The sequence below is a fragment of the Hyla sarda genome, chromosome 9, assembly GCF_029499605.1.
Source record: "Hyla sarda isolate aHylSar1 chromosome 9, aHylSar1.hap1, whole genome shotgun sequence".
Taxonomy (NCBI): domain Eukaryota; kingdom Metazoa; phylum Chordata; class Amphibia; order Anura; family Hylidae; genus Hyla; species Hyla sarda.
This window is the reverse complement of record NC_079197.1, coordinates 138,891,808-138,905,510: the sequence shown is the minus strand read 5'-3', so window position 1 is coordinate 138,905,510 and position 13,703 is coordinate 138,891,808. Positions and strand designations below refer to the sequence as shown.

The 13,703-nt window shown below is 42.9% G+C and overlaps 1 protein-coding gene across 1 annotated transcript in view; it reads right to left on the bottom strand.

Annotated features, from left to right (window-relative positions):
* Positions 1 to 4,178, bottom strand: part of LOC130291491 (cytochrome P450 2A4-like) — a 26,422-nt gene extending 22,244 nt beyond the window's left edge. Inside the window, exons 1-3 of the mRNA XM_056540240.1 lie at positions 3,999 to 4,178; positions 2,575 to 2,737; positions 680 to 832 (exon numbers count right to left, since the gene is read on the bottom strand). Of these exons, the coding sequence (XP_056396215.1) occupies positions 680 to 832; positions 2,575 to 2,737; positions 3,999 to 4,178 (496 nt within the window). The remainder of the gene's footprint in view (positions 1 to 679; positions 833 to 2,574; positions 2,738 to 3,998) is intronic.
* Positions 4,179 to 13,703: the final 9,525 nt, after the last annotated feature.

Below are 13,703 nucleotides of genomic sequence, written 5' to 3'. Positions count from 1 at the left end.
AACACAGGGGACAATTTTTTTAAGGCTGTATACAAGTTTTCTTATGTAGAAAAGTCACAAATTTTGGCTCAAGCTGTATTGTATTTTGCACAAATAATTTGCTACTTTTTCCCCCTTTTCCAAAAAGAAGGAGGTGCATGGCCCCCACCAGATTTAACATTAAAGGGGTACTCCCCTGAAAAACATTTTTTTTTAAATCAACTGATGACAGAAAGTTAAACAGATTTGTAAATTACTTGAAAAATCTTAACCCTTCCAGTACTTATCAGCTGCTGTATGCTCCACAGGAAGGTTTATTCTTTTTGAATTTCCTTTCTGCTTGACCACAGTGCTCTCTGCTGACACCTCTGCCCATGACAGGAACTGTTCAAAGCAGGATAGGTTTGCTATGGGGATTTGCTCCCACTCTGGACAGTTCCTGACATGGACAGAGGTGTCAGTACAGAGCACTGTGGTCAGACAGAAAGGAAATTAAAAAAGAAAATAACTTCCTGTGGAGCATATAGCAGCTGATAAGTACTGGAAAAATTAAGATTTTTAAATATAAATAATTTACAAATCCTTAAAACTTTCTGGCACCAGCTGATTTAAAAAAAAAAGGTTTTCCAGTGGAGTACCCCTTTAATGACACCAGAAGAAATTATAACATGCTAAATGTTTTATTATTGTCTGTAATAACCTTTTGTTTTCCTGAATTCCGCCACTAGACACACAGCCTCTTCTTGAATCCGGTCCTCTATATTCCTTTTTCCCAGGCCGAAATCTCGCATTGTGGAAAGGGAAAATCTACGAAGCTGCCTCCACCGGTCCATGTTACTTGTAAAAGCGATCCCTAAATGGTAACAATACCTTTCATTCATTGTTTACATGTTTATATTTACACAATACAGTATTATATTTATACAATATATACATATTTGGTGTAGGATGGTCATTTTATCGAGCAGTTAAGTAGGATGTGAAAGGTGTAAAATCTAGAAGCAGCACTGGTGGCCGTGGGTAGGCAGATTTTATTATTCCACGGGAAGTGCTGATGGGGATTTTCAGCAAATCAGCAGAATGGCTTAGAGTTAGGCTAGGTTGACACTATGACATTTTTCTCGGACCCCCAAACCACCCAGGAGATCTACAGCACAGGTGGATCAAGCTGTATTGTGAAGGAGTTTAAACATGTGTGGTGGCGGAATTGGGATAAAGCCTTGTTGGGGTGTAGGGTAGTTAGGGTGTTGCTGTTTAGAATAGTTAAGGGCGCTGTTAACCCTTGTCACTCGTGACGCCAGGGGGAGGGTTAAATGCTGTATACTTGATAGGCCTATTGCCACCCTTCCCAAGAGCAATAGGTGATGCAGAAATAAAGGATTGTCCACAACCACTGTTAACTGTAAACTTGCAGGAACTTTTACTGAAGAATTTCTGTACATGCAGCAATAGTAACAGTCCAGATAACAGAGTCTCTATGCACATAGCTTGAGCAGCGATTGACAGTCGGTTGGGATCAGATAAGCCCAATTTAGCTTCTTAGGGATTGTATAGCAGAGATCCACCGGATTTAAGGGTGCGTTTGGGTCCAGTGATCTTGCGATGAGTAACGGGGAATTGTTTAGTCTATCCGCTATGTTAGAGGCCGAGGCCGCAAGGCTTTGGCCTAGTAAATTGTCTTGTAAGCTGCGGAGGTCCTACCTCTTCCAGAGTCAGCCACCCAAGAGAGGGATCAAGATGGCGTGGGTCCCTAATATGGGCCGTTTTGGATTGGTCCATAATAACTGTCACTCACCATTACAGTGCATTGTGGGTGAACACGTCATGTGAACCTCCAAAGGACCTGTAGCAAAGCCATACAGTTCTAATCTAATCACGTGACCCGCAGGTCCTGCTACGCTCGAACAGGTAGGCAATTAAATACATATATCTATACTTATATTTATAAGAACTTCCATATAGTTATAGATTAACTGAGGGGTGACAAGGGGTTGACTACAGAAGAGGGACCCCAACGTCCTAGGGACTCTGACTATGGGGACCTCTATAAAGGTAACGTATAAAATACGGTACCGGGACACCACACATGCATGGGATAAGCATATAAGATATAACCAGGGACTATTGATAGGATTCAGATTATTGGGCAGACTAGATGGGCCAAATGGTTCTTATCTGCCGACACATTCTATGTTCCTATGTGGCATTGCCAGAGACTACTGATGAGGAGGATGGCCTGTCAGATGGAGGATTACTGCTGGCTACAATCAGTCAAGAGTCCCTAATGAGGCTGGGGAACTTAAACTTAAGAGAACATCTTGGTGAAGATATCCCTGTGAAGAAGACCACAGTAAAATGGTAAGAGAATGGGAGTTTTGTTTCCACTTTATTTTAGCGGTCTGGGTGGGCTTAGAAGTAAATTCGGGCTGCTGTTGTCCTCTACATTGCCAGACCCCTTTTCTGCTGTATAATGGGGCCGGCAAGGGGGATAGAGCTGTGGCAAGATAGCCGAGAAAGCTGCTTGTGTCAGTAGTGGGGGCAGCCCACAGGGAGTAAGGAGAAAGCAGAAGTTTAAGAAAAGGAAAAGTTACTCACCATAGTTTTTGTAGTACAAATCAAAGAAAGGAAGATCACCTCGAGCTAAGAAATCATCCCCTCTGTCCACATACACTTCTCTTACAGATTTGTATCCTGTGACCACGATGACTGGTTGGAAATCCAGGTAAATGGTGAACACTTCTCCGTATTTCTCACTAAGCTGAATGGAAATTAAACATATGTTTTGTCGCATCAAAGTCATGAGCTTCTCACTCCACCAAAATAAGACCCCCATAGATTTCCTTATTCAATTCCATACCTTCAACATGCAGTTTTTTTAAATTATTTTTTTAACTAGCCCAGAGCCTAAAAACACCAAGAATGGGTAAAAAAAATGCCATGTCTTGTGGTCCACAGCATTTTTGGAACAAAAACACAATATGGGAAGTATGGCATTTTTTTTTTTTTTGGGGGGGGGGGGGGGGGATTAAAAAAAAAAAGTGCTAGATCGCACTTTATACAAGAGGCTTGTGTCCCACAAATACAGTGACCCCCCCCGACCTATGATGGCCCCGACATACGATCATTTCAGCATACAATGTCCTCTCAGAGGCCATCACATGTTGAAGGCAGCATCAACATACGATGCTCTTGTATGTCGGGGCCATCACATAAACGGATATCCGGCAGCGCAGACTGCTTCAGCTGCCACCGGATAGCTGTTTACGGTGCCCCGTGTGGTCCGCTGATGATCACTTACCTGTCCTCGGGGCTCCGGCGCGTCCTCTTTAGGATCCCCTGCATCGTCGGCGCTCTCCATCGTCGTCATCACGTCGCTGCGCATACCGTCCCGTCATCCAATAGGAGCGGCGTGTGTAGTGATGTGATGGCGGCGACGGAGAGCGAGGATGCCGGGGAAGCAGAGGCCTTGCCAGAGCGTCGGGGACACCCTGGGGACGCGGCGACAGCGATGGAAGGCGACATCCAGGGCAGCGGTGACGAGCGGTGACGGTCCGGAGCGACGGGGACACATGAGTATAACCTCCAATACCAGTGGTCTTCAATCTGCAGACCTCCAGATGTTGCAAAACTACAACACCCAGCATGCTTGGACAGCCAACGGCTGTCCGGGCATGCTGGGTGTTGTGGTTTTGCAACATCTGGAGGTCCGCAGGTTGTAGACCACTGTCCTATACTTTACATTGCACGGATCCCTCAACATACGATGGTTTCAACAAACGATGGTCCATTTGGAACGGATTACCATCGTATGCTGAGGGACCACTGTATCTGAATCACACGAATTGTAATGCAACAGAAAAAAAAAAAACACAACCAAATATGCATATACTGAAACACATTTTGGAAAACGCCACAAAACCTGCATAGAAAAAGAAAAGAAGAAGAAGAAAAAAACTGACAATTTTAAAGGCTTTTTATGGGAAAAATAAGTCACGCGAATGTGTATAGTAGAGACTTACTCTCAGCAGGGATTTCACTATGTCTCCTTTCCTCAGCTGTAGAAAGTTCCCCAGTAATGGCAGAGGGGTTGGTCCAGGTGGTAAGTTCCCTTTTCTCCAGAAATGCTTTAAACTCCTGTATAAGATGAGACAAGACGCCATCGCTGTAAGAAGCAGAGATACATGTTCTGAGGTAAACATCCCTCCGACTGTGCTTGTGTACTTACCTCAGGTGATCTCCCTGCTCTGGTTTCTTTATATAGACACTGGGTGGGGGAAGGCGTCACTTTTTTCGCAATGAAATTCAAGTAGTCCGGGATTTTTTTTTTTTGACTATGCCACAGGGGCTGTAAACTTAGTATGGTTCATAACACAGGGTCCGTACCTGTGTTTGATAGCTGGTCTCGCAATTCTTATGTGATCTCTGCCCCGATGTTTATATTTAGCAGCAAACAAAATGAGTGTTGTCTCAGCTTTTCCCATGTTGCAGACATTCCAAGACATTACATCAGTTGTTGAATAACGCCTGTTTGCTTCAATGGATGTAACGACCTCCAGGGCGGGGGTATCATTCTCCATGGGAAATTGTAGATTCAACCACAGCACAACATCGAAGGCAGCTCAGCTGTGCTGCAATGAGTGAGGTGGTTGATGTGTGGGAGGAAGAAAGGTGACTTCACACTTTTTGGGACTTTTGGGGAGAACTCCAATAGGATATAGCCATTTCTCAAAAAGAAGGCAGCAGCATTATGGTGGACTCCCGACACTGCCATTTAGCCCCAAGACTAGCACAGATCCTTCCTAAGCATGTTTATTACTGTCTGGCAGGTAAGTACTATAATCACTTTATGGTAATTAACCCTTTTAAGGAAGCACTCCAAAATTTTCTTATTCAAAGGGTGTTATTTAGAGAAACATTTGACCCTATAATCACAATTGAGTTTTTTTTAATGAAGATATGATGTCTTTGGGCTGTGTTTACACATTGAATTTTGACTGCCTTTTTCATACTTTTTTACTGTGTTCTGGCTGTATTTTTACTGTGGTTTGCATAATTGCAGTAAAATATCCCTTTCACCTTGATTTAGAAAAATCACGGCAAAACAGAAAAAAAATGTGGCAATAACACAAAGTGTGGATAGAGCCTCAGTAGAGGTGTATAACTACTATATAACCTGATCCTTCAGAGATAGCAGCAGAATACACAAAATATGGGAGCAGGCAGCACAACCAATGTAGAGATGAGCTGCAGTTGTGGGGTGCAGGTGAGGAACATAGACCCGGTCGCAGACTGTATATAGATCCAAACATAAAAAGTCCAGCAGCAAAACACCAAAGTGCTTTATGGACCCATGTTACAGATGCGGGAACAGCAGTATACATACAGAACTGGATGGGGTCTTTAAGCTAGCAGGGGTAATCTGCTAAAGCAGTGGTCTTCAACCTGCGGACCTCCAGATGTTGAAAAACTACAACTCCCAGCATGCCCGGACAGCCAACGGCTGTCCGGGCATGCTGGGAGTTGTAGTTTTGCAACATCTGGAGGTCCGCAGGTTGAAGACCACTGTGCTAGAGGATGATGTCATCTGGTAGTTCACAGGAAGTCAGCTGACCCAGGACACATTAAACACTGATTTTCAGCGGGTGAAGCTAGTGATCACATGACATAGTTACAGTCATAAAATGCATGGGTGCAGCTGTGCTGTAATAAAACAAATAGCGCTGTTTGACTATTGATGGATGGTAAATAAAAACTTGAGTTCTTTCCTCAGGGAGGCCAAACAATTATCCTCCAGGTGTAGGCTGGGATAAACAGGCGCTGAGAAGCTTTCCAAGAAAAAGAAGTTTACTTACCCATAATGCAAAATGTTTCGTGGAGATCCGCTTCCTCAGGAAATTGAAACATAAAAAAAAAACACATATTGAAAAAGGAACAAAAAGCTTGGTGTGAACCTAGCCATAAAGCTTGGCTAATTCACTACTGATACTTAAAGGGGTCGTCCCACCTCGGTACTTTTGGCTTTTCCCACCAGCTCCTCCTGTTCGCAGTGGCTGGAGGTGGTCGGATAAGCCGACAGCAGCTGAAGCAGGAAAGTGATGCAATTTGTGTTCCTCCCATTGACTATAATGAGAGTTGCGCAAATGGTGTAGCCCTACGAGCTACGTTATTTATATAACTCCCAGAATGACATAAACAGCATAGTTCGCGGGGCTACCCTGTTTGCTGGCATGAACTATAATGCAAAGCTACGGAGCCACACTCAGCAGATGTAGTGGCAGTCTCAATAAAGGGTTATCCAGGATTGGAAAAACATATCGGGGATTATAAAAACATCACCAAACCTGTGTTCTGGTTATGTGTGGTATGTATTGTAGCTCAGTTCCACTGAAGTCATTGGAGCCAAGTTGTAATACCAGACATAACCTCAGGACAGGTGTGGTGCTGTTTTTCTATTCCTGGATAACCCCTTTAAAGGGAACCTGTCACCAGTGATGCAGGGGGCTATAGCAAGGGCCAGACTGGCCATCGAGCACACCGGGCATTTGCCTGGTTTGCTGGGTCGTCTGTAGGCCTGAGCTGTCTGCCTTCCCTGAACACAGTGCAGCAGTTGGCTGTCACCACTTTAAGAACTGCAACATGGCTGTAGATGTGCCGGTAACTGTCTGCAGCCAACCAAACCTGTTTACTGTTGTCATAGGGATTTGGGGGGGACATAGGAAGGGGGTAGAGAGGTCTTCAAGGGGGAAAAGAGGTCTGGAGGGGAGAGGAGGAGGAGGGGACACGGAGTCTGGAGGGGAGAGGGGTCTTAGGGGAAAGGAGAGTCTGGGGGAGAGGGGCCTGAGGGGACAGAGGAGTCTGGAGGAGGTATGTGGGGAAACATAGGGGTCTGGAGGGGGGGCAAAGGGGTCTGGGTGGGACAGAGGGGTCGGATGGAGAGGAGTCTGGGGGGAGAGAGGTCTGAGGGGACAAAAGGAGTCTGGGAGGGAGAGGGGTCTGAGGGGACAGAGGAGTCTGGAGGAGGAGGAGACAGAAGGGTCTAGGGTGGACATTGGGGATATTAACCAACATCCTTTTGCGGTGACCCCTCAAGGACAGTAGAACCTTTATCTTAGAGGCTCATTAAAATATTACTATTATTGTGTTATAATTAAAAGAATTGGTGTTTCACACGTGAAATTAAAACTGTCAATGATCTCTCTATTAGTGTCGGATTATTATGCTATATCATAAGGTAACTCCTTATGTAATTCTAAGATGGTATTTGCGCAGATGTAGGCTTTATATGTAGGCTTATAGCTTTGCCTGTTCTGGCTTGACAGCAAGCTATTGGCAGACTACTTTCTCGCCATGTGTGCTATTCCTATCTCTGTGCATTAGTAATCACCGGGGATTATACCATCCGATATAGATGTGATCACTGTCTAAAAGAATCCCTCGCCTCCCCGACATTTCGCCAGCTCCCTGGCTTTGTCAAGGGTTGTGAGGCTAGGATGGACAATGGGGTCTGGAGGAGGAGAACAGGGGGGGTCTGGAGGGGAACAGAGGAGTCTGAAAGGCATAGGGGTCTAGAGAAGGAGGACAGAGGGGTCTGGGTGAGACATAAGGTCTAGAGGAGGAGACTTTGGGGTGTGGAGGAGGACATAGGAGTCTTGAAGAGGACAGAGGGGTCCTGGGGGGAGGAGGACATAGGGGTATGAGGGACACAGAGGGATTTCGACAGTGGGTCTGGAGGAGGACAGTACAGGGATGGCAGTAATATTTTCAGGGCACGGTGTGTAGCTGGGTTATATTCAGGGGCATGGTATGTGGCAGGGTTATATTCAGGGGTCACAGTGTCTGGCTGGGTTATAATTATTGTTGTCTTCATACAGAGAATGAGGATCTACTGACACCGTGAGGAGCCAGGGATGTACTTACGGGTGTGAAATTCTGCAGATGGAAGATGTAGCTGACAGAAGTCCTGGTGCCCGAACAAGATGAAGATAAAAAAGGAAAGACAACAGCGAAGATGTCAGCTGTCACTAATACCATTGTGTATTCTGCATTACTGTGGCCATCACTGCCAAGTTTGGTGCCAAATTGTAAATCCCGGCTGAAGCATCACACATCATTTTCCATGATTACTAGTGCCCAGACAAGTGATAACTGTGTGGATGAAACATATCTAGGGGTTAAATATGAGTGCAGGTGCAGAAACCGTGAAATAAAAAAAAACTGGTGTGAAATTTTTTAAGGAAAATAGACTCACCATTTGAAAATATCATATAAAACATGAAATTTACATAACCACGTAATTTTTTAGACGTGAAGAGTTTTAAATGTGTCCCCTCCCCAATTATGTCTTTCCAGAAAGATGCCAGGGAAATGCAATGGATGACACATGGCTTTTGTTTCTGCGATGTTTGCTGGGAGTCAATAGGGAAATAGTAAACGCTTTACCTACAATGTTCCATGCTGTAGCTCTGGCATTTTTTTTACCTTGTTTGTGGTGTTTTCTCCATAGACCTCCTTAGATGAAAAAAAAATGCATGTGTAAATGTGGGTTTGTATTTTTATGGTATTTTTTTCTCACTTTTTCAGCAAGAATCCTTGAATCACATGACTTGTAATGAGAAAAACACAACACGTTAAATGTTGCAAAAATGCATGTACTAATACCCGCTATTATGGGGGAAAAACACCACAGGACGAGGCGTTTCCATATCCACAAATACTTTTGCCAAATACTTGATTTTCAGCTTCAGTGTTTTCTGGTATTTGATTCCTGCTAAACAGGTTCCCAGCATTGTGGTCTGAGATAGATTGATAGATAATTAGGTAAAAGGAGAAAAGACCGCAGCACACAGGAATTCTGCTGCGGTCTTTTCTCCTTTTATTGAAGTTGCGGTCCTTAACCAAGCCTCCTATGACTGTGTGCACCTTAATACTATTTAATGTCAACTGGCAGGTGTGCTGCTATTTGGATTTCTAGATAATTAGGTAGATGCAGTCATGGCCGTAAATGTTGACCCCCTAAAAATTTTCAAGAAAATGAAGTATTTCTCACAGAGAAGGATTGCAGTAACACATGTTTTCCTATACACATGTTTATTCCCTTTGTGAGTATTGGAACTAAACCAAAAAGGGAGGAAAAAAATTGGACAAATTGGACATAATGTCACCAAACTCCAAAAATGGTCTGGACAAAATTATTGGCACCCTTAACTTAATATTTGGTTGCACACCCTTTGGAACAAATAACTGAAATCAGTGGCTTCCTATAACTATCAATAAGCTTCTTACACCTCTCAGTCGGAATGTTGGACCACTCTTCCTTTACAAACTGCTCCAGGTCTCTTATTGGAAGGCGCCTTTTCCCAACAGCAATTTTAAGATCTCTCCACAGGAGTTCAATGGGATTTAGATCTGGACTCATTGCTGGCCACTTCATAACTCTCCAGCACTTTGTTACCATCCATTTCTGGGGGCTTTTTGACATATGTTTGGGGTCATTGTCCTGCTGGAAAGCTCAAAAAAACTATAGATCCAAGGATCAATGACCCAAGTGAGGGGTGGACATAACAACCGTAATTTTTTACAAGCAACTCAGCCTATTAAGACTGAGTGAAAAGTCCACTTGTTAGCCCTCACAATCATTTCTAATACTTAACTTTTATTAATCTATATGAAATAAATGTGAGCTGAAAACTGTGATTTAAAAACCCAGCATCACATGCACAGTACTGTATTTGTTTATAATCATCCAACTGGACTGTTAGTATGATCATAATCATCACACCTGCAGTGTGTGTTGTTGGCAGTGCTGCTGCTGTTAATTAAAGTCATTCACATGCCCCCCCCCCCCCCCCCCTAACATGTTTCGTCACAGATGTGATGTCTGCAGAGGTTATGTGTTGTTGGCATCAGCACTGCCAACAATACACACTGCAGGTGTGATGATTATGATCATACTAACAGTCCAGTTGGATGATTATAAATAGTGTTGCTCGCAAATATTCGCAATTCGAATTTTATTCGCGAATATCGCATATTCGCGAATTTGCGAATATAGCGCTATATATTCGTAATTACGAATATTCTTTTTTTTTTTTTTTTTTTTTTTACAGTACACATCACAGTGATCATCCCTCTCTACTTCCAGCTTATGTGGTGTAAGAAGGCTCTAATACTACTGTGTGAGACTGGTGCGCGAATTTTCGCATATGCGAAAATCTGCATATGCTAATTTTCGCATGTGCGAATTTTCACTTATGTAAATTTTTGTATATGTAAATTTTCGCATATGATAATTTTCGCACGCGCGAATATTCAAGTATGCAAAAATAAAACGAGAATATTACGAATATGCGAATATTCGCAAATATGACGAATATTCGTCCATATATTCGCGAATATTCGCGAATTCGAATATGGCCTATGCCGCTCAACACTAATTATAAACAAATACAGTACAGTGCGTGTGATGCTGGGTTTTTAAATCACATTTTTCAGCTCACATTTATTTCATATAGATTGTCCTGCTGGAAGACCCAAGATCTCGGATGCAAACCCAGCTTTCTGACACTGGGCTGTACAGTGCGACCGACAATTTGTTGGTAATCCTCAGATTTCATGATGCCTTGCACACATTCAAGGCACACAGTGCCAGAGGCAGCAAAACAACCCAAAACATCATAGAACCTCCACCATATTTCACTGTAGGTACTGTGTTCTTTTATTTGTAGGCCACATTCCATTTTCAGTAAACAGTAGAATGATGTGCTTTACCAAAAAGCTTTATCTTGGTCTCATTTGCCCACAAGATGTTTTCCCAGAAGGATTTTGGCTTACTCAAGTTCATTTTGGCAAAATGTAGTCTTGCTTTTTTATGACTCTGTGTCAGCAGTGGGGTCTTCCTGGGTCTCCTGCCATAGCGTTTCATTTTATTTAAATGTCAACGGATAGTTCTCGCTGACACTGATGCTCCCAGAGCCTGCAGGACAGCTTGAATATCTTTGGAACTTGTTTGGGGCTGCTTATCCACCATCCGGACTATCCTGTGTGGTCACCTTTAATCAATTTTTCTCATTCGTCCACACCCAGGGAGATTAGCCACAGTGCCTGGGGGTGGCAAACTTCTTGATAATGCTGCGCACTGTGGACAAAGGCAAATCTAGATCTCTGGAGATGGACTTGTAACCTTGAGATTGTTGATATTTTTCCACAATTTTGGTTCTCAAGTCCTCCGACAGTTCTCTTCTCCTCTTTCTGTTGTCCATGCTTAGTGTGGCACACACAGACACACAGTGCATAGACTAAGTGAACTTCTCTCCTTTTTATCTGCTTTCAGGTGTGATTTTTATATTGCCCACACCTGTTACTTGTTCTGGTGAGTTTAAAGGAGCATCACATGCTTGAAACAATCTTATTTATGCAAAATTTTGAAAGGGTGCCAATAATTTTGTCCAGCCCATTTTTGGAGTTTGGTGACATTATGTACAATTTGCTTTTTTTCCTTCCTTTTTGGTTTAGTTCCAATACACACAACGGGAATAAACATGTGTATAGCAAAACATGTGTTACTGCAATCCTTTTCTGTGAGAAATACTTAATTTTTTTGAAAAATGTTAGGGGTGTCAACATTTACGGTCATGACTGTATCTACCTAATTATCTAGAATCCAAAAAAGAAGCACACCCACCGGTTCACATTAAATAGTATTAAGGTGCACGCAGTCATAGGAGGCTTGGTTAAGGACCCCAAATTCAATAAGTGGAGAAAAGACCGCAGCACACAGGAAATCTTCAGTGCAAAAAACTGGTGTTTATTCCATCCTCAGCAAGAAATACAAAAAAGTGCAACATCTCGGTATTCTCATATCACCTGAAGATGGTCGTGTGAGAATACTGAAACATTGCACTTTTTTTGTATTTCTTGCTGAGGATGGAATAAACACCAGTTTTTTGCACTGAAGATTTCCTGTGTGCTGCGGTCTTTTCTCCACTTATTGAATTTGGGGTCCTTAACCAAGCCTCCTATGACTGTGTGCACCTTAATACTATTTCATGTGAACTGACGGGTGTGCTGCTTTTTTGGATTTCTAAATAATTAGGTAGATACAGTCATGGCCGTAAATGTTGACACCCCTGAAATAAAAAATAAAAAATGAAATATTTCTCACAGGAAAGGATTGCAGTAACACATCTTTTGCTATACACATGTTTATTCCCTTTGTGTGTATTGGAACTAAATCAAAAAGGGAGGAAAAAAAGCAAATTGGACATAATGTCACCAAACTCCAAAAATGGGCTGGAAAAAATTGTGGATAAATAAGATTGTTTCAAGCATGTGATGCTCCTTTAAACTCACCTGAGCAAGTAACAGGTGTGGGCAATATAAAAATCACACCTGAAAGCAGATATAAAGGAGAGAAGTTCACTTAGTCTATGCATTGTGTGTCTGTGTGTGCCACACTGAGCATGGACAACGGACAGAGGAGAAGAGAACTGTCTGAGGACTTGAGAACCAAAATTGTGGAAAAATATCAACAATCTCAAGGTTACAAGTCCATCTCCAGAGATCTAGATTTGCCTTTGTCCACAGTGCGCAACATTATCAAGAAGTTTGCAACCCATGGCCCTGTAGCTAATCTCTCTGGGCGTGGACGAAAGAGAAAAATTAGTGGAAGGAGTCAAAGTAGGATAGTCCAGATGGTGGATAAGCAGCCCCAAACAAGTTCCAAAGATATTCAAGCTGTCCTGCAGGCTCTGGGAGCAGCAGTGTCAGTGCGGACTATCCATTGATATTTAAATGAAATGAAATGCTATGGCAGGAAACTCAGGAGGACCCCACTTCTGACACAGAGACATAAAAAGCAAGACTACATTTTGCCAAAAGGAACTTTAGTAAGCCAAAATCCTTCTGGGAAAATGTCTTGTGGACAGATGAGACAAAGATAGAGCTTTTTTGGTAAAGCACATCATTCTACTGTTTACCGAAAACGGAAAGAGGTCCACAAAGAAAAGAACACAGTACCTACAGTGAAATATGGTGGAGGTTCAATGATGTTTTGGGGTTGTTTTGCTGCCTCTGGCACTCGGTGCCTTGAATGTGTGCAAGGCATCATGAAATCTGAGGATTACTAACGGATTTTGGGTCGCACTGTACAGTCCAGTGTCAGAAAGCTGGGTCTGAGATCTTGGGTCTTCCAGCAGGACAATGACCCCAAACATATGTCAAACAGCCCCAAAAAATGGATGGCAACAAAGTGCTGGAGAGTTCTGAAGTGGCAGCAATGAGTCCACATCTGAATCCCATTGAACACCTGTGGAGAGATCTTAAAACTGCTGTTAGGAAAAGGTGCCTTCCAATAAGAGACCTGGAGCAGTTTGCAAAGGAAGAGTGGTCCAACATTCCGGCTGAGAGGTGTAAGAAGCTTATTGATGGTTATAGAAAGCCACCGATTTCAGTTATGTTTTTAAGTTAAGGGTGCCAATTGTTTTGTCCAGCCCATTTTTGGAGTTTGGTGTGACATTATGTCCAATTTGCTTTTTTTCCCTTCCTTTTTTGGTTTAGTTCCAATACACAAAGAGGGAATAAACATGTGGATAGCAAAACATGCGTTACTGTAATCCTTTTCTGTGAGAAATACTTCATTTTCTTGAAAAGATTCAGGGGGGCCAATATTTACGGCCATGACTGTAGACAGATAGATAGATAATAAGGTATGCATTTTATGTGAGCTG